The following is a 20,753-nucleotide window of genomic DNA, read 5'->3' as shown; positions in this document are numbered from 1 at the left end:
TCATGAAGTATGTGAAGTTACCATAGCTAGTGAGAAGGCTCTTGAGAAACTGATTGGTCTGTAGATAGCTAAGTCACATGGACCAAATGGTATACACCCCAGAGTTCCGAAAGGTGGCTGAAGAGTTCATGGAGGCATTAGTAATGAGCTTTCAAGAATCACCAGGTTCTGGAAGACTGAAAAATTGTAAATGTCACTCCACTCTTACAGAGGCAGAAGAAAAGAAACTATAGGCTAGTTAGTCTGACCTTAGTAGTAAGGAAGTTGTTGGAGTTGATTATTAACATAAAAACACAGAAAACCAACAGCAACAGGCCCTTTGGCCCTCAGTGCTGTGCCGAACATGTACGTACTTTAGAAATTATCCAGGGTTACGCATAGCCCTCTATTTTTAAGGATGAGGTCTCAAAGCACTTGGAGGCACATCACAAAATAGGCCATAGTCATGGTTTCCTCAAAGGAAAATCTTGTCTGACAAATCTGTTGGAATCCTCTGAAGAAATAACAAGCAGGGTAGACAAAGGAGAATCAGTTGATGTTATGAACTTGGATTTTCAGAAGACCTTTGACAAGGTACCACAGGCTGCTAAAAAAGTTACGAGCCCATGGTATTACAGGAAGGATTCTAGCATAGATAAAGCAGTAGCTGATTGGTAGGAGGCAAAGAGTGGGAATAAAAGGAGCTCTCCTGGTTGGCTGCTGGTGACTAGTAGTGTCCACAGGGACCTGTGTTGGGACTGATTCTTTTTACATTATATATCAGTGATTTGGATGATGGAATTGATGGCTTTGTTGCAAAGTCTACAAACAATATAAAGATAATTAGAGGGGCAGGTAGTTTTGAGGAAGTAGAGAGGCTACAGAAGGTCATAGACAGATTAGAAGAATGGACAAAGAAATAGCAGATGGAATAGTGTCAGGAAGTATATGGTCATGCACTTTGGTAGAAGAAATGAAAGGGGTGATTGTTTTCTAAATAGAGAAAAAAATACAAAAAAATGAGGTGTAAAAGGACTTGAGTCCTTATGCACGATTTGCTAAAGGTTAATTTACAGTTTGAGCCTGAGGTGAGGAAGGCAAATGCAATACTTGCATTGATTTCAAGAGGACTAGAATATAAAAGCAAGGACGTAATGTTAAAACTTTATAAAGCACTGTTGAGGCCTCATTTGGAGTACAGTATTGCAAGCAGGTTTGGGCCCTTATCTTAGAAAGCATGTGTTGAAACTGGAGAGGGTTCAAAGGGAGATTCACAAAAAACAGTTCCAGGAAAGAATGGCTTGCCATATGAAGAGCGTTTGATGGCTCTGGGGCTGCATTCACTAGAATTCAGAAGAATGTGGGGTGACCTCATTGAAAGCCACTGCACGGTGAAAGGCCTTGATAGAGTGAATATGGAGAGATTGTTTCCTAGGCAAGTGAGTTTAAGACCAGAGGACACAGGCTCAGAATGGAGTGGTGTCCTTTTAGAATGGAGACAAGGAGGAATTTCTTTAGTCAGAGTGGTGAATCTGTGGAGTTCTTTGCCACAGACATCAGTGGAGGCTATGTCTTTATGCACATTTAAGGCAGAGGTTGATAGATTCTTGATTGGTCAGGACATGAAGGGATATAGAGAGAAGGCAGGAGACTGGGGCTGAGAGGAAAATCGGATCAGCCTTGATGGAATGGCAAGCAGACCTGATGGGCCAAATAGCCTAATTCCTATATCTTATGACCATCCAAGGATCCAAACAGTCCTTCCAAGTGAAGCAATAACTTATGTGCACTTCTTCCAGTCTAGAGCACTATCCACATTCAGCATTCAAAATGAAGAAACCATCTCTTCGATGATGGGAAATCCAAACTCGGACTTAATGACCATTTTATGAAACTCCTGTGTTCAATGAGCTCTCCTACCTCCAGGTTTAATTCTCTATCGCAATGCCACTCTGACCTATCCGTCTGTGGACATAATGAGGATCTACGTTAGCTTGAAAAATTGCACCTCATTTGAATACATGGGAGCCTTTTGGGCTCAAAATTCAGCTTTAGCTAACTCACTTCCTCTTTTGCTGTAGGTCACCAATATATAACAATGGCTCAGTTTTTCTCTATCAGCACAGCCTGCACATGTCCCACAGTGCTCATTTTGCAACATGTATACTCTTTTGTTTTTAAACTGACTCTCTAATTATGTTCATGCTTAGTTCTTTTTCTTTCCTTCCAACTATCTATGATGACTACAACTCATCTGCACTGTATCTCTTATCTTCTCCCATCAGAAATATTCCTATGGTCCTTATAAGACCATAAGACATTGGAGCAGAATTAGGCTATATGGCCCATCAAATCTGCTCCAGCATTCAATCATGGCTGATCCTTCTTTTAATCCTCTCCTCAACCCCAGTTCCCAGCTTCTCCCTGCAAATTTTGATATCATGTCCAATCAAAAACCCATCAATCTCTGCCTTAAATACACCCAATGACCTGGCCTACAGCTGCACATGGCAACAAATTCCACAAATTCACCACCCTTTGGCTAAAGAAATTTCTCAGCATCTCTGTTTTGAAAGGGCGCCCCTATATCCTGAGGCTGTCCGCTCTTGTACTAGACTCTCCTACCATGGGAATCATCCTTTCCACATCTACTCTGTTTCGGTTTTTCAACATTTGAAAGATTTCAATGAGATCCCCCCTCATCCATCTGAATTCCAGCGAGTACAGACTCAGAGCCATCAAATGTTCCTCATATGATAACCCTTTCCTTCCTGGAATCATCCTTGTGAACCTCCCTGTGGACTCTCTCCAATGCCAGCACATCTTTTCTAAGATGAGGGGCCCAAAACTGTTCACAATACTCAAGGTGAGGCCTCACCAGTGCCTTATAAAGCCTCAGCATCAGATCCTTGCTCTTGTATTCTAGACCTCGTGAAATGAATGCTAACATGGCATTTGTCTTCCTCACCACCGACTCAATCTGCAAGTTAGCCTTCAGGGTGTTCTGCACAGAGACTCCCAAGTCCTTCTGCATTTCAGATTCCTGGATTTTCTCCCCGTTTGTAAAATAGTCCACACATTTATTTTTACTACTAAAGTGCATGACCATGCATTTTCTGACATTGTATTTCATTTGCCACTTTCTTGCCCATTCTCCCAATCTAAGTCCTTCTGCATCCTACCTGTTTCCTCAACACTACCTGTCCCTCCACCAATCTTTGTATCATCTGCAAACTTGGCAATAAAGACATCTATTCCATCATCTAATTCATTTATATGCTGCATAAAAAGAAGTGGTCCCAACACCAAACCCTGCAGAAAACCACTAGTCACTGGCAGCCAACCAAAAGAGGATCCATTAATACACACTCGCTGCTGCTTACCAATCAGCCAATGCTCTAACCATGTTAGTAACTTTCCTGTAATACTATGGGCTCTTAACTTGGTAAGCAGCCTCATGTGTGGCACCTTGTCAAAGGCCTTCTAAAAGTCCAAATATACAACATCTACTACATCCCCTTTATCTATCCTACTTGTAGTCTCCTGAAAGAATTCCAACAGGTTCGTCAGGTAGGATTTTCCCTGAAGGAAACCATGCTGAATTTGTTCAGTTTATCTAGTCCAGTGTCACCAAATACTCCGTCACCTCATCCTTAACAATTGACTCTAACATCTTCCCAATCACTGAGGTCAGGCTAACTGGACTATAATTTCCTTTCTGCTGCCTTCCTCCTTTCTTAAAGAGTGGAGTAGCGTTTGCAATTTTCCAGTCCTCTGGCATCATGCCAGAGTCCAATGATTTTTGAAAGATAATTTCTAATGCCACCACAATCTCTAATGCTATCTCTTCAGAACCCTAGGGTGCAGTTCCTCTGGTCCAGGTGACTTACGTACTTTATCAACCCCTCCTCCACCCTCTCTGCTACTAAAAGTAATATTTACTCTGTTGCCCAATTCTGATGAAGGGTCTTACATCTGAAAAAGAAAAACTATGATTCTCTCCACAGCTGTTACATGATCTATATTTCCTATTTTTTTTAATACCCTTGACTTGTAAATTTAGAAAAACCCCAATTTTAACTTGTCATCATAATTCTAAACTTTCGTCTTCTTCATCATCTCACACATCTATCCAGCCTTCTCCCATCTGTTAGGTAACACGTAAATGGCAACACGTAAAAAAGCCAAGCTTTGTGAACAGTACTATAATGAAAAGTGGGAGAGAGATCTTAAATCCATAAGACATGTCAGCAGGCTTACTTCATTAGGAGTTTGAAGAGATTGGTATGTCACCAAAGACTAGCAAATTTCTACAGATGCACTGTGGAGCAAGCACACTGACTGGTTGCATTGGTGCCTAATTTGGTAGTGCCAATGCACAGGATCATAAGAGACTTCAGAGATTTGTATACTCAGCCAGCTCCATCACACGCACAAGCCTCCCCACCACTGAGGGCATCTTCGAAAGCTGGTGCCTCAAGAAGGCAGTATCCATAATTAAGGAACCTCACCATTTGGGCTTCCACCTTCTCATTACTACAATCAGGGCAGTGCTACAGGAGCTTGAAGAGCACACTCAATATTTTAGGAACAGCTTCTTTCCCTCTGCCAGCATATTTCTGAAAACTCCATGAACTTTGGAATACTATCACAATGTTTTTCTTTTGCACTATTTATTTTGTATTGCTATGTATAGTAATTTGTTATGCCTGCACTGTAAACAGCAAATTTCACGAGTAAAGTCTATGATGATTCTGAACTAGAAGGACGTCTAGACACTGCCATGGATTGGAGGATGTGGAGGGTGCTGAAACATAGAAGTTTTGCAATGAAGTCCAATATCTCACACTGTTGAAAAGCAAGTTAAATGGTTTATTTATAAATTTACTGTGGAATGTTTTTTTTCTTGAAGTTTAGTTTTATTTCATATTCTTATTGGGCATGCATTCAGTGGCACTTTATTAGGTACACCTGCTTGTTAATGCTGATGTCTAATCAGCCAATCATGTGGCATCAACTCAATACATAAAAATATGCAAACATGGTGAAGCAATTCAATTGTTCTTCAGACCAAACATCAGAATGGGGAAGAAATGTGACCAAAGTGATTTTGACAATAGAACGATTGTTGGTGCCAGACAGAGTGGCTTAAGTATCTCAGAAACTCCTGATGTCCTGGGATTTTCATGCATAATAGTCTCTAGAGTTTAGAAAATGATGTGAAAAACAATAAACTTCCAATGTGGTAGTTCTATGGGCAAAAATGCCTTGTTAATGGGAGAGGTCAGAGGAGAATGGCCAGACTGGTTCACGCTGACAGGAAGGCAACAGCAACTTAAATAACTATGCATTACACCAGTGATGTGCAGAAGAGCATCTCTAAACACATGTCAAACCTTAAAGTGAATGCACTACAGCAGCAGAAAACTACACTGGGTTCCACTCCTTTGGCCACTTGATTAGGTACACTCATGTACCTAATAAAGTGGTCTCTGAGTGTAGATACTTAATCAAGTTGTTTAATAGCTGTCTAGGATTAATTCACCCACCAGAACTGTTGTACAACAAAGGGAGTGCTGCATTAATTGACATGTTTCCTTTCAGGAAACATTATAAGCTGATGCAATATTCTCCCTTTCAATTGGGAGGAAAACAACCCCCTCGCCATTGCATCACAGAAAAAGATTGCAGACCAGTTACCTCACTGTTAACTGCACTTTTACACTGTGTTAAAAGTTGGAAGCCATCTTTTCCTATGTTATAAGAATGATCACTTAAGGTAAGAGGGTCAAGTTCGAAGATGTGCAGGATAAGTTTTTTTTTAAATGGTGACTGAAAGTAAGATGGTAAGCAGATACAATGGTGATGTATAACAGGTACAAGTACTTGCAGGGATGGAGCAATTTGGATTATGTAGACAGATAGTTCTGGCTTATTTTGACATCCTCACAGGCCAAATGACTTGTTGATGTGCTATACAGTTTTATGCCTATGTTCTATGTTCAAAAGGACTTCTAGCTATGATGCATTTTTATGTTGTTATGAGAATGTGAAAGAGGTCCATTAAATGGAATATTTTTTTCTTTACAATCTGAACTTATCATTGCAACATGACTATAGTTAGTGTACACTGGTATGGTTACGATGTATAATTACAAATGCCATTGTAACCCTACCTTTCTTAAAGTATTTGTACTCTTTATATTTCAACAAAGATATTAGGATTAAGTTACCTTCTCAGGTGTAGGAAAGCAGTGTAACACTGCTTACGGAATTCTTGGTACTGTTCACTCTGCATTCCGCCCATTCCTTCCACCATTTCCTTACTTAACTTCATAGGGGGTGGAAGAGGCTTAGGGTCACGACCCAAAATATACCCAAAGTCAACGTGAAACAGTTTCCCTGCAGTCGCACAAAAATGTAGTTTGCTAATGATAAAGTAGGACGAGCACAATTTCAACATTCAATGGAACATTATCAGTTGAAGGAAACTGGCCATTGGCACATCACCAAACTTCTGGCACAATGTCTGTAATAACACTAAACAAGCAAGCTTCATATCTGACACATGGTTTAGTTTGTAGTGCTTTTGGAGCACAGTTCCTGGAGTTTTATTTTATGCCCCATATCCCAAAAAATCGAATGTATTGTAGTCCATTATGTATAGCCTCTAATCAGAAACTAAAATTATAGATTTTGCAAAGAAGATATCATGTAAATATCTAAAAATAACTTTCAAATTTATTAGCAGTCCATAGCAACTCTGCCATGTTTATTTCTACACTTGTAATCAATTCTACTCCTTATTCAATTCAGCAAACCCTCCGGCAAAATGAGAAAAATAATCTTTCCCAGACAGGTTTCATCTCCCTCTCATTTTTAACAAATCAATTTCACCCCAAACCACAAAAGAGTTGCTGCCATATTGTGAAGATTCATCTTAACCTACAGCATGCAAAATATGAAACACTAGAATGTTGATCTATTTGTGCTTTACAGATCAAGTACAGGCTTGACCACCCAACCAGTAACTTTTCCTTTGTACAGTCAAGTATTTTCTCCATTACACAGTTCCTTCTTTTACCATCTTGAGTGATAAGCTCATTCTGAGCACTCAAGCAAAAATCCCTCCAGAAATAAATGCTGCCCGACAGTTCTGCACATTTCCCTTGGGTACTAATTTAACAGCAGCTACACAGAAAAAGGGCTGCAAAAATTCAATGTTAACTGTCAGCATTTCAGTCAACTGAGCTCATGGTGACCCACTGATTTCCTTTATCCAGATGTATTTAAATAAACAATGTAAGTAGAGGAAGCAAGAGAAAAAAAAACATGGATATGGATATTTTCAACAAAATGAATGATAAAGTTAAAAGATTTATAAGTCATACGTCAATATGTTTTGTGTCAAAACAAGCAATGAAAAAAATACTACTAAAACATTAGTAAAATACTAGAAATCAGGGTGCAATTTTTCCCCAGTGACTGTACTAAGGAATGAGTAAACCTAAATTGTTCAGATCAAAGCATGGGGAAGGAGGTAATTTAGAAAAGACCAGGTATGCAAGAACTTTAAAATTTGGCTACCATGTTCCATTATCTGGAACTTTATCTGGCCTTTCAAACCTGCTTGAAGGGGGACAGCATGAAAACATGGCTCCTATGGTGTTTAGCCAGAACTGTCAGTTTATTCTCAGGAGATTTCTTAGAAGATCTGTCATACAAAGCGGTTTATTATAAATGCTGACAAACATAATCGCACAAAACTGATAGATTGCACTTGCGAGGATCAATCATTTCAACTCCAGCATATCAATATAGGGGACAACTGAATACATATAGTGCTGCACATTGAGCCAAATATTCATAATGTATATGTTTTATTATTCTGAAGCTGGTCCCTCTTGAAAATTGAGAAAAAGTTGTGAATGTTTTTTCAAAAGTACCAAAATATCTGAAATTATCACAAACAAAATAATCTACTTTTGTTAGGATGCCTGGTTTTCCTCTTTCAAGGTACACACACCCTTATATTTCAGATATATATTTATGTAACAAGAGTTAGCATGATCATATCTACACACAAAAAAAACTTAAGGTTAGAAATGACTGCCAATGTAACATTTGCACATCTATAAATCAAGTCCAAAATCAATCCTAAGTATTAATTTTTCCACTCCAACTCAAACACAGATACGATTTTTCTATTAAATCTTTTCATTGATCTACGGTATTTATTTGTTCAATATTTTCAGGTCTGTGTAAAAATGCAATTCAAATTTATCGAAACACAGAAATCTGTTACGCCACTTTTAATGTCACATAATAGGCATGCACTGCCCTCTGCTGAACCTTTGTTTGAAGTGATTCTAATAGTAAGACAAACCAAGTCTTCAATTAAAATCATCTACAAACAAATCACGCACATAGAACAATGTACTTTATAAATAAAAATTCAGGCTATGAAGCAAAAATGATAAAGATTCTGGACTGCAGAGGGTAATGTGGGATAATCCCAGAAAACTTGCCTGTCTTTGTCAATAGAAGGTTATCCAAATGCCTATCTCCAACTCCTAGTATGTATGTTATCACACAATATCCAGCTGTCAATAAAATAAAAAGAGAAACAGACATCACTGAACACAGAAATACAATAATATTACTGAATTTTAGGAAAACTCCCATTTTCTACCAAATACAATACTGGAAAAGCTCCACTGCTTTGTTGTCAATATAAATTAAAATATAATCATTATTGAAACATTAATCTTAACCCAGTGAATATCCTTAAAATTAACCTACCCTATGACACCCTGCCCAGTGACATACTAGAATTTATATTAAAAAAACATTGCAGCATTTAAGTTGCTTAAATTCTTTGAGATTCCTCTCTGATAATGTATTCTAATATACTTACTGTAACCATTTTACACTCATCTATTCTAATCTTGTGTTAATTAATTTTACTTTCTAATTTATGTCTCCCTGTTTTTTACTCCAAATGAGGAAATGAACTACAAGTCAATAAGAGATGTCTACCATCCAACACAAATGCAGACAATTCTTAATGGCGATTCACTAACAAATGAAGGTTTTTTAAAATATAAATACATATTAGCAGTGCATGCAACAGGATCATTTCCAGATGACACAATAGAACACAGAAACTTTGATCAAGAACTAATATCATTTGATATGTAACTAGTAATTTACAAATGCACATTTCTACATATGGGGGCCTGGGTGGATATGGGTTTTGTGTGCATGAGGAACTTGGCTGCAAACCTAAATTTTTGTTGCTCATGACAGATCATGCTGAATAGACTTAAATTAGTAAACATGCAAAGTACACTGCAGATGCTGTGGTCAAAGCAACACATACAACAAGCTGGAGGAACTCAGCAGGTCGGGCAGCATCCGTGGAAATGAGCAGCCAACATTTCGGGCTGAGACCCTTCGTCAGGACTGTCCCCTCCATCTTCAGTCCTGACGAAGGGTCTCAGCCTGAAACTTTGACTGCTCATTTCCACAGATGCTGCCCGACCTGCTGAGTTCCTCCAGCGTGTTGTACGTGTTGCTTTGAACCATATAATTGCTTGGCAAAGGATCAATAAAAGAATCTAATTTCCTATCCATGACAAGCAATGGCAATACCATCTCTAAGTCCCAATTACAAGAGTAGGACATGAGGGACCGGCTTCTGATATCTCTTAAAACCTTTTCTCATATATAAGGTACAAGTCAGGATTCCAATACATAATGGACACACCCCTCCCCACTATTGGTAAAATCAATAGGAGGCGCTGTCTCAAGAAGACATCGATCATCCAAGATCTTTGCCACCTAGGCAATGCCATATTTTCACAGCTATCTTTGGGCAGAAGGTACAGAAGCCTTAAGTCCTACACTACTGGGTTCAAGAACTGCTACTTCCCATCAACCAGAGTTCTTGAACCAAACAGCAAAACCCTAATCACTTCAGTTTAGCAATACTATGATAGCCTTGCACTAAAATAGACTACTTTTTTGTTCTAATTGTTTTCTTGCAAAAATAAATGTTTAATTTTTTTGCTTCTTGTGAATGCTGCTTATATGATGTTATATGCCTATGATGCTGTTGCAAGGAAGTTTCATTGCATCTCTGCATACATGTACTTGTGCAAATGTCAATAAAATCAACTTTGACTTTGATGTAATACTTAAGACCATAAGACATAGGAGCAGAATTAGGCCATTTGGCCCATCCAGTCTGCTCCACAATACTTGCATGGATGAGCAGAGCTCTAACAATATTCAATGCTCAACTACACTCAGGACAAAGCAGCCCATTGGCATTCTGTTTATCATCCAAAACACTAACTCTCTCATTGTGCACTGCTGCTACAATGTGCACTATTTGCATACTGCTCTGCAGTTATTCAGCCTACCTATTCTGACAGTATTGCCAATACCCACAGCTTCCAGTTTATCAAGGACAGCAGACACCCAAGAGCACCACCATCTGCACAGTTTGTCCCCTACTGCTCTACCATGGTATATTCTTATCAGAAGGGCATACCATTTCATGTGACTCACCACTACCTATCCAAGGATAATTAGGAAAGGGCAATAAATGTTCATATGATTAATGACAGTCACATCCCATAATATGAATAAATTTATAGATTAAAAAGGTCAGTCATATAAAGGTCAACTGCATTGAAGGAAATATGGAGCACATTTAAAACTAATATAAATCCAATAATTATTATTTGAGAAATTATTTTACCAGCAGAATAACCACATTTTTATAGCAGTAGATGTGGCAACACTGGAAGAAAAAAATCATTTTATTAATCCTCAGCTATTTAAAACTAACTCCAGTCTCCCATTGTTTATTAGATGTACTGACACCACTCTTTTACTTTAATCAGATATTTGACAAACATCAGATTGGCTTTTGGATATGGATAACACCTCTTAATTTACCAAGTCCTACTTTCCTTAATTCATCACTCCTACTGGGGCATAAGCTGCCAACAGCAGCTTGTCAGATTGCTCTGTCCTGGGCCAGTCTTTCAAGTTGTCCCCTGGTATAGTCCATCTTTGAAAATTCTTCTTTTCCTCGGGATGAGGTCTTTGGAGCTGCTGTTGGCATTTCTAGAAGCACTGGGCTTTTATGAGATAGGGTCTCTAGTACCATGCCCAACCCTTCTCTATTTGCTGCTGGGCTTGAGACAGTCCATGGTGGAGTTCGATTTACTATGTTAACAATACTTAGTTAATTATAAATAAAATTTTGATTTTTTTTGTGAAAAGACACAAGTATGAAAAATCGGTAATGTGCTATTTAATTGGTACGTCACTCCCTTCTAACTTCCAAAATTTACCTAATGTACAGTGTGGATGATTCACGACAAAAAATGTTAATTTTATGGACCCTTTCCACAAAAAGAACACAAGTTGTAAAGGAGCAAACACCCTTCTCTGTCAAATGCACTTCTAGCTGTTGCTTCGACCATTCCCCCACCTTCCTCATACATCTTTTATTTCTCAAAATATTTATGCTCTTCCTTCTAAAAAGTTATCATAAAATTTATTTCCACCTCAGTGGTATTCTATTGCCACTTTTATTTATTTCCCTTTTAAGTGCTGTCCTTTATTAATTGACTGACTTATTACCTTAAACAAATCTTTTTATAATTGAGCATTTAAATCATTTAACATTGTTTTCTCATTTTCCCGCTAGTACCTAAACTTTTACTCAACCATCTTATTGAATCTCTCATGTACTCCTGTCAACGCCTTAATATGCCTCTTAAAAAAACAGACATCAATAACTGGTCAAATACTCCCACTACCTATTAAATGTTCCCAATGGTGTGCGCCTCAAACAGCCTCTGACAACCAAGTTCAGCTCCTGCCTTCACATATGGTTTAGCTAAGCCCAGCATTTCTACTGACAGGAGAAGGGGCAAAGGGCAGGTTACTGGCACCTTAAAGCAAGTTGCTTTGGGCAGATGGAGCTTGTCAGCTGTGGTTGACAGCTCATCTAGGAGAAGGAAAACTCTGATCTCAAACCTCTGCTGCCTTGCGGCTACACCCACTCATGAGGGAGGCTTCGGGAGTGTATCCGAAGAGAAAATTCCGGAGCTGGAGTCCCCAAGGCAGTCCTATGTTGAGTTCAACACTGGCAACTCCTGCGACACCGCTGGAGCCTAACTTATCAGTCTCTGATGTTCCTTCGGGTTCATCAGATGCATGGAGAGGGGGAGCTTGGTACAGCGATAACAACCTGCTTTTCATATCGAGTTGCCCTGACTTTCATATCTAGATAGCCAGGACAAAAAATTCATGGTTGACCAAAACCAACTGAGGCCTCTGTCGAGATGCCTCCTAACCAAAGGCCTGTACAGGTTTGTGAGTCAGTGTAATTGTATTTTCTGCCCTCAACATCCAGCATCTACCCGACCCCTTTTGCTGCTTGTCAGCCAGCTGTCCCAAACCTGATTACAGTGCAAGTTTGTGGTCTAAAGCTGCACGCCAAGTTCATCAGCATCCTCCGTCAATAAAAGCACATCCACTAGCTTCGCATCAGACAATTGGAAACATATTAGAACACCAGTACAGGAAAAGTCATGTGGAAAACAGGCTTCTCCTTGGATCTCAAATTGGAGTCAAAGGGAAAATATAGCCCTTGCCTGCTAGAGGTGTGATCTGGGGTGTTGGCTCATACGTAGAGGGCAAATCAACTGCTTTAAAATAACCATTGTTTTCTTCATCTGTATATGGCAGTAAATGGATATGTGCTAGGTGCACATTCAAGAACTGGCAGCCCTTAAGTTGTGGTACATTTCAGAGATTAAAAATAGCTGCCTCAACACAGTGGCAATGCATTTATTTGCACTCTTTCCCATTGGGAAGTTATCAAACCCCATCCTTGTCTTAACTGCTGCGATTTGTCAGGACATGCCTTGTGTTCTGGTCTACTGAGCACCCGTGAACTCTGCAACACAACAATACACACTTATAGATACTGGTTGACCTGCAGAGTTCTTCCAGCATTTTGTGTGTCTACGCTGGATTTCAGGCATCTTTAATGTGGAAAAGTGCAAATGGCTAACTTTTTGTGATCTTAGCCACTGGTTTTGGGCTTCTGCCCCTTTTCTATAGCTGCAACATGCAGCATTCTAGTTACAGGACCAGTTTTTCTTAAAGGCATTGCTCCCTGATTTACACTTTTAACACTAATAGTGGCTAAGACCACTTGCGCCCCACTAGAAAGTGGCTATACTTGATGAATCTCTCCTGATCCTTGCTACTTTTCATCAATTCCACATGGATGACCGTCATAGCACGCACGCCGAGGAGCAAAAGAAGCAAGCCTTACAACAAATCAACAATCTTTGCTTCTTTTTACTACACCATAAAACTTCAAAGGACTACACAAGATTAGAAAAATAAACACATCAATATCCTATAGCATACAGGCCTCTATAAATATAACTGCTTCTGATTTGAATCCTCCTAGCACGTTAACTTGTAAGTTAATGCTGATGCATGCTATCTGCATTAAGATTTGGTTATGAGCCTTAATATTACTACCCATCCATTAACACATACTTTCATTATGCAAGAACATTGCACGAAATGACATCTTTCACAATTTAGAAAACAAATCAGCATCACTTGAGGTATAGATGTATGTAGACATGTATCATTTTCTGTGATTGAAAAAATTGGTATTCACAGACAATATACATTACATAAAATTTGCTGCCTATAGGAGACAAATTTGTCCGTCGCAAATGCTAAATGAAGAACATGGTGGCAGTTGTGTTGTGCCCTTTCAGATTCTACCATTAATTTCAAAACATTAATCATATTACCAAAGACAAATAGCCAACTTTGTATTTACATTCTCTCATTAATGTAGCATTTTGATCAAATGCTCATTGAAAATTCATAATACAAAAACATTGTTTTATATATCTTTATTAAGAACACTCTACATTCTATAAGGACTCTATCTAACATTGTTTTGAATGAATTGAATTGATTTTATTACTTACATCTTCAAATACATGAGTAGTAAACATCTTTACATTACATCTCCATTCAAATGAGCAATGTGCAATTATAGTAATTTATAATAAATATTATGTACAACAGGATAGTCAACATCATATAGAAATACAATTGCATCAGCATGAATTAAGCAGTCTGATGACCTGGTGGAAGAAGTTGTCTCGGAGCCTGTTCGTCCTGGCTTTTATGTTGTGGTACCCTTTCCCGGATGGTAGCAGCTGGAACAGTTTGTGGTTGGGGTGACTTGGGATCTTTTCCTTCAGGCCCTTTTTACACACCTGTCTTTGAAAACATCCTGAATTGTTGGGATTTCACAACATAGATGCGCTGGGCTGTCCGCACCACTCTCTGCAGAGTCCTGCAATTGAGGGAAGTACAGTTCCCATACCAGGCAGTGATGTAGCCAGTCAGGAGGTTCTCAGTCATGTCCCTATAGAAAGTTCTTAGAACTTGGGGAGCCAATCCAAACTTCTTCAACCATCTGAGATGAAAGAGGCCTTTTTTAACCACACAGCCAGTATGTACAGACGACTTAAGATCCTTGGTGATGTTTATGCCAAGGAACTTAAAGCTGTTCACCCTCTCAACCCCAGATCCATTGACGTCTATAGGGGTTAGCCTGTCTCCATTCCTCCTATAGTCCACAACCAGCTCCTTTGTTATTGCAATGTTGAGGGAGAGATTGTTTTCTTGACACCACTGAGTCAGGGTGATAACTTCCTCTCTGTAGGCTCTCATTATTATTTGACATTATTCCAATCAGTGTAGTGTCGTCAGCAAATTTAATTAGCAGATTGGAGCTCTGGGTGCTGAGGGGCACCTGTGTTGAGGGTCTGAGGGGTGGAGGTGAGGGAGTCCACTCTTACCACCTGCTGGCGATCTGACAGGAATTCCACAATCCAGCTACACTAGACAGGGTGAAGGCCAAGGTATCTAAGCTTCTTGTCGAGCCTGGATGGAACTATGGTGCTGAATGCTGAACTGTAGTCCAAGAACAGCATTCTCACATAAACATCCCTCTTCTCCAGATGTGTAGGGACAGTGTGTAGAGCTATGGCTATTGCATCATCTGTCGATCGGTTGTGTAGGGGTCCAGTGTGGGTGGCAGCATGTTGCAGATGTAGTCCTTGACCAGCCTCTCAAAGCATTTGCTTATAATTGAGGTGAATGCGACAAGACACCAGTCATTCAGACATGATACCTTGGTCTTTTTAGGTACAGGGACAATGGTGGATGCTTTGAAGCAGGAGGGCACTCTACAGTGGGAGAGAGAGAGAGATTAAAAATGTCTGTAAACACACCTGCCAGTTGTGCCGTGCATATAAGGAGTACTCATCCAGGGATGCTGTCTGGTCCCGCAGCCTTGCAACTGTCCACCCATTGGAAACACCTGCGTATTTTGGCCTGAGATGAACAAACTGTTGGGTCACATCATCTGCAGGTCTCATCAGGGGCTCTGTATAGGCGACATTGAATCGAGAGTAAAAATATTTAACCCGTCTGGGAGAGAGGCATCGATGTTGGAAACTCCACTGCATTTAGCTTTGAAGTCAGCAATGGAGTGCAGACCTTGCCATAAGTCACATGTGTTGTTGGTGGAAAGTTGAGTCTGAATCTTGTCTCTGTATTGTTGTTTCGTTGCCTTGATGACTTTGCACAGATTGTAGCTGAATTTCTTGAGCTCTTGCTGATTACCGGCAATGTAAGCTCTGTCTTGCACAGTAAGTGCTGCTCACATGGAACTGTTGATCCAGGGTTTCTGATTTGGGAAGACCCAAACCGATTTAAGGGGAACAACGTCCTCGATGTACTTCTGGATGAAACTCGTGACCCCTTCCATGAACTTGGAGACATTCTCATCATGGCAGACATTCCAGTCAACGTCAAAGTACTCCTGCAGCATGGAGGCCGATTGGTCGGACCAACAGTGGACAGTTTTAACTATGGCCGCCTCTTGTCTGAGAAGATCATCGTGGTCTCTCTTCCCACCATTACATTTACACTACATGCTGCATCCGCAAAGCAAACAGCATTATGAAGGACCCCACGCACCCCTCATACAAACTCTTCTCCCTCCTGCCATCTGGGAAAAGGCACTGAAGCATTCGGGCTCTCACGACCAGACTATGTAACAATTTCTTCCCCCAAGCTATCAGACTCCTCAATACCCAAAGCCTGGACTGACACCTTGCCCTATTGTCCTGTTTATTGTAATGCCTGCACTGTTTTTGTGCACTTTACGCAGTCCTGGGTAGGTTTGTGGTCTAGTGTAGTTTTTTTCTGTGTTTAGTTTAACGTAGTTCAGTCTAGGTTTTGTACTGTTTCATGTAACACCATGGTCCTGAAAAACACTGTCTCGTTTTTACTGTGTACTGTACCAACAGTTATGGTCGAAATGACAATAAAAAGTGACTTGACTTCTGCCTGTGCTTTGGCACCTGAAAAATGGAGCAGTGATCTGATTTTCCAAATGGAGGGTGGAGGAACGCTTTGCAAGCGTTGCGTAAGGGAGAGTAGCAGTGGTCGAGTATGCTATCTCCCCGTGTGCTCACCTGGGTGTGTTACCAAAACTTCAGAGAGACTTTAGTCAGCCACGCTCCATAAATAGAAATTTGGACTCCAACTCAGAATGCTGAATGAAAGATTTTTTTTCAATAATTCTACCATATTAGATACAATATTACAATAACAATACTCACCACAGCTTTTAACATAAGTGTCCATTACTTCAGCACTGATACCAGAGGGCCCTTTTTCACTCGGGGCATATTTTCTGAAAAAATTCTGAAAAATGTAGTGTTGACAGCATTAGGAATAGGGATTTCATGGAGCTGTAGTTTGGATTAACAACCCATTTTCTTGAGCAACACATGCAATTTCCTCCCCTTACTGATGGGATTTCAATTAGGCATACCTTAATTACTATATTATTGTGATATTTTAGCACAAAATTTGCAAAGATTATGTAAAAGAAAATTAAACTGAAACCGGAAAAATGTTTCAACCCTTTTCTGGTGCAGCTTCCTCTACAAGAAAGAAACCTGGATGCAGCAACTCACTGCTATTGTAAATGTCCTTAAAGAAGATTGATGCATTTGGAGATAACATTGTTATATTTTAGGACAAATATACTCTGTTATCCAGTTAAAAATAATTACTAATCAGACATTACACTTTATATTTATAAATAAAAGTCAATGTCAGCCTTTATTTAAAAAATAGGAAACAGATTCTGTTAAAGAACAACACACACAAAATGCTGGTGGAACACAGCAGGCCAGGCAGCATCTACAGGGAGAAGCGCTGTCGACGTTTCGGGCCGAGACCCTTCATCGACAGCGCTTCTCCCTATAGATGCTGCCTGGCCTGCTGTGTTCCACCAACATTTTGTGTGTGTTGTTGTTTGAATTTCCAACATCTGCAGATTTCCTCGTGTTTTCTGTTAAAGAACATTCATTTTAAGTTTTGTAATTATTCAAGAAATATTCAGAAGATGAAGTAGAAATGATTTTGTAAAAACAGTGATACACAGTTGCAAATGTGACAAAAATATCTGATATATTAACTTGAAAATTTGACACTAAAACTAGCAGTACAGAATAGCTTACGCTACTGCTTGGAAGATGGGTGGTGGTGGGAAAGAGAAATGAAAAAAATCCTTTTCACACAAGGGAACCCTTTGCTTAAAATGGCATAAATCTTTAAAACAAAACAAAAAATTAACACAAGGCAAAAGATTAAAAACAAAAAAAACATCTGGCTACTTGGGAATTGCACGTAGTCATTATTTTTCCTACTTCCAGTAATACAGATGAAAACATTAAAAATTATCCTTTGAAAATGCACATGCCTTATATTAAATAAATTGTTAAAGAATTGTTTCCTTTTTACTTCAATTAGTATGAGATAAATATAACAGATTTAAGCAGTCAGGGAGCACCATGAGATGACCTAGTTTACAATAATTGGAGAGCAGCCAATAAAGGAGGTTTAGATAAAGAGTCAATGTGGCTTGACAGATGAAGTATCTCTACTGCTGTAGATGGCAGAACCATTTCAGATTCTTTTTTTTTGTATGTTATCTCCTATACTCTGAAATATTAGAATTTAAAGCTGCTGTTTAGGGATCTAAACCACTGTTGAAATAGTTCAAATATATCTGAAGTGTTGCTGCTTAAAAAGAGTGAATACATTTTAGGCAAATGAGGAAACCATGAAATGGAACTTAACTATTTTTTAAAGACAAATAGAAAATTACAAGTTATATTTCACCTGTATACTTCCTTCTGTAGCCAATACTTCAGCTACAGGTACTGACTGAATAAACTGCATGAAGCCTGAAAAAGAGTTTAAATATTACTGAACAAAAAATATAGTGCAATTTTAATGTAAAACTTCTTTTACATAAGGACATGCCACATTCAATGTAAATATGCTTAAAAGTTGCCAAATATCGCAGCTCTCTTTGTTTTACAGAAGTATGCCCAATTTTTCCTATGCTTGGTGTGAACAAACTTGATTAAACTACCTACTCACCATGTACATGAAGTGGAAGTGAGGCACAGAAACAATTTTAAATACATTAAATTCTGCTCACGGACTTTTTACCTGACCAAGTGTACTAATAGGGTAAACACTGGTTTATTTGAATTTACAGTAAAATATGCTTCCAAACTGTTCATTCTGCCTAAAAAAGAATCTAACACTACCTTTTCAGTTTACCATAAAGCCCATTATTGCTACATACATGCATCATTCCAATTTCATTGTGTGACTCTTAAATTAATATGATACTTTGTGATTGTACAATTATTTTTAGAACAAAGAAACAAACCTTTTGGCCCATCTGGTCAATGCTGAACTATTATTCTGTCCAGTCCCATCAACCTGCACCCACACCACAACCTTCCACAGCCCTCCCATCCATGTACTTATCCAAATGTCTTTTAAATGTTGAAATTGAACCTGCATTCACCACTTGTGCTGGCAACTCATTCCACACTCTCCCACTCTCTAAGTGAAGAGGTTCCCCCTCACGTTTCCCTTAAATGTTTCCTTCACCTTTAACCCATGACTTCGAGTTCTAGTCTTACGAACCTCCGATGAAAAAGCCTATTTGCTTTTACTCTATCCATCCCCCTTAATTTTGCATACGTCTATCAACTCTTCCCTAACTCTCCTATGCTCCAGGGAATAAAGTTCTAACCTATTCAACTTGTCCCCATAACTCAGGTCCTCAAATCCCAGCAATATACTTGTAAATTTTCTCTGCAATTTTTCAATCTTATTGATAACTTTCCTGTATGTAGGTGATCAGAACTGATACTCAAATTATGTCTCAGCAATGTCTTATGCAACTTGAACATACCATCCCAACTGCTGTACTCAGCACTTTGATTTACGAAGGCCAATGTGCCAAAAGCTCTCCTTATGACTCCATCTACTTGTGACGCACTTTCAAGGAATTAAGGATCTGTATTCCTAGATCTCTCTCTGTTCTACCACACTCTTCAGTGCCATACTGTTTACTGTGCAAGTCCTACCCCAGTTTGTCCTACCAAAGTACAAGACACTTTGTCACACTTGTCTGAATTAAATTCCAACTGTTATTTTTAGCCTTTTCCCAGTTGGTATAGATTCCATTAGAAACTTAGTTAGCTTTTCCACTGTCCACTACATCCACAATCTTGGTATCGTCTGCAACTTTGCTGATCCAGTTTACCACATTATCATCCAGGTTGTTGATATAATGATACACATCAACAGACCCAGCACTGATACCTGTGGCACTCAGGCCTCCAGTCAGAGATGCGACCATCTGAAAGAACTCTATGGCTTCTCCTGCAAAGTCAATGTTGAATTCAATATATCATCTTATCCTAATGCCAAGCGACTGAACCTTCTTGACCAACCTGCCATGAAGGACGTTGTCAAAGGCCTTGCTAAAACCCATATAGACAACATCCATTGTATTTCCTTCATCAACTTTCTTGGTAACTTCCTCGAAGATCTCTATAAGGTTGATTAGATATGACTTACCACGCACAAAGTCCTGTTGACTATCCCTAATTAGTCCCCGTCTATCCAAATATCTACACATGCTGTTCCTCAGAATACTTTCCAATATCCTCTAAATAAATAATATTTTTTGAAAAAGTTACCCAGTACTGATGTCAAGCCTACCGACCTATAATTTCCCAGCTATTTCTTAGAGCCTTTCTTAAACAACGGAGCAACATTAGCTATCCTCCAATCCTTTGGAACCTCACCTGTTGCTAAAGATGTTTTAAATATCTCTTCTAAGGCCCCTGCAAATTCTGCACTAGGGCTGAGGGGACATCTTATCAGGCACCTGGGAATTTATCCAGTTCAATTTGCCACAAGGCAACAAATGCCTCCTTCTCTATGATCTGTATATGGCCAATGACCTAACTGCTATTTTGCCTCAGTTCTATAGACTTTGGTTTGTCTCCTGAGTACCTCCTCAACAATATGTACTCCATTTTGAGTGGGGTGGGGAGGACCAACATGGGGGAAGCAGCTGTGGCTCTGGCAAGGAGTCTGGCCTGGTGCCTCTGACGGGCAGGAAACTGAAGAGGATGGCAACAGTAATAGTGGATTCTATAGTCAGGGGGACAAATAGGTAGTTCTGTGGATGTGAAAAAGAAACACAGATGGTAGTTTGCCTCCCGGGTGCCAGGGTCTGT

General features: G+C 39.4%; 1 protein-coding gene across 1 annotated transcript in view; it reads right to left on the bottom strand.

Moving 5' to 3' along the window:
• Positions 1-20,753, bottom strand: part of pik3c3 (phosphatidylinositol 3-kinase, catalytic subunit type 3) — a 106,637-nt gene that overhangs the window by 11,366 nt on the left and 74,518 nt on the right. Inside the window, exons 19-22 of the mRNA XM_073064314.1 lie at positions 18,319-18,383; positions 16,746-16,830; positions 8,508-8,582; positions 6,213-6,381 (exon numbers count right to left, since the gene is read on the bottom strand). Coding sequence (XP_072920415.1) covers positions 6,213-6,381; positions 8,508-8,582; positions 16,746-16,830; positions 18,319-18,383 — 394 coding nt within the window. The remainder of the gene's footprint in view (positions 1-6,212; positions 6,382-8,507; positions 8,583-16,745; positions 16,831-18,318; positions 18,384-20,753) is intronic.

The sequence above is a fragment of the Hemitrygon akajei genome, chromosome 13 (assembly GCF_048418815.1).
Source record: "Hemitrygon akajei chromosome 13, sHemAka1.3, whole genome shotgun sequence".
In the NCBI taxonomy this organism is placed as follows: Eukaryota; Metazoa; Chordata; class Chondrichthyes; order Myliobatiformes; family Dasyatidae; genus Hemitrygon; species Hemitrygon akajei.
This window is presented reverse-complemented; position numbering and strand designations above follow the sequence as displayed.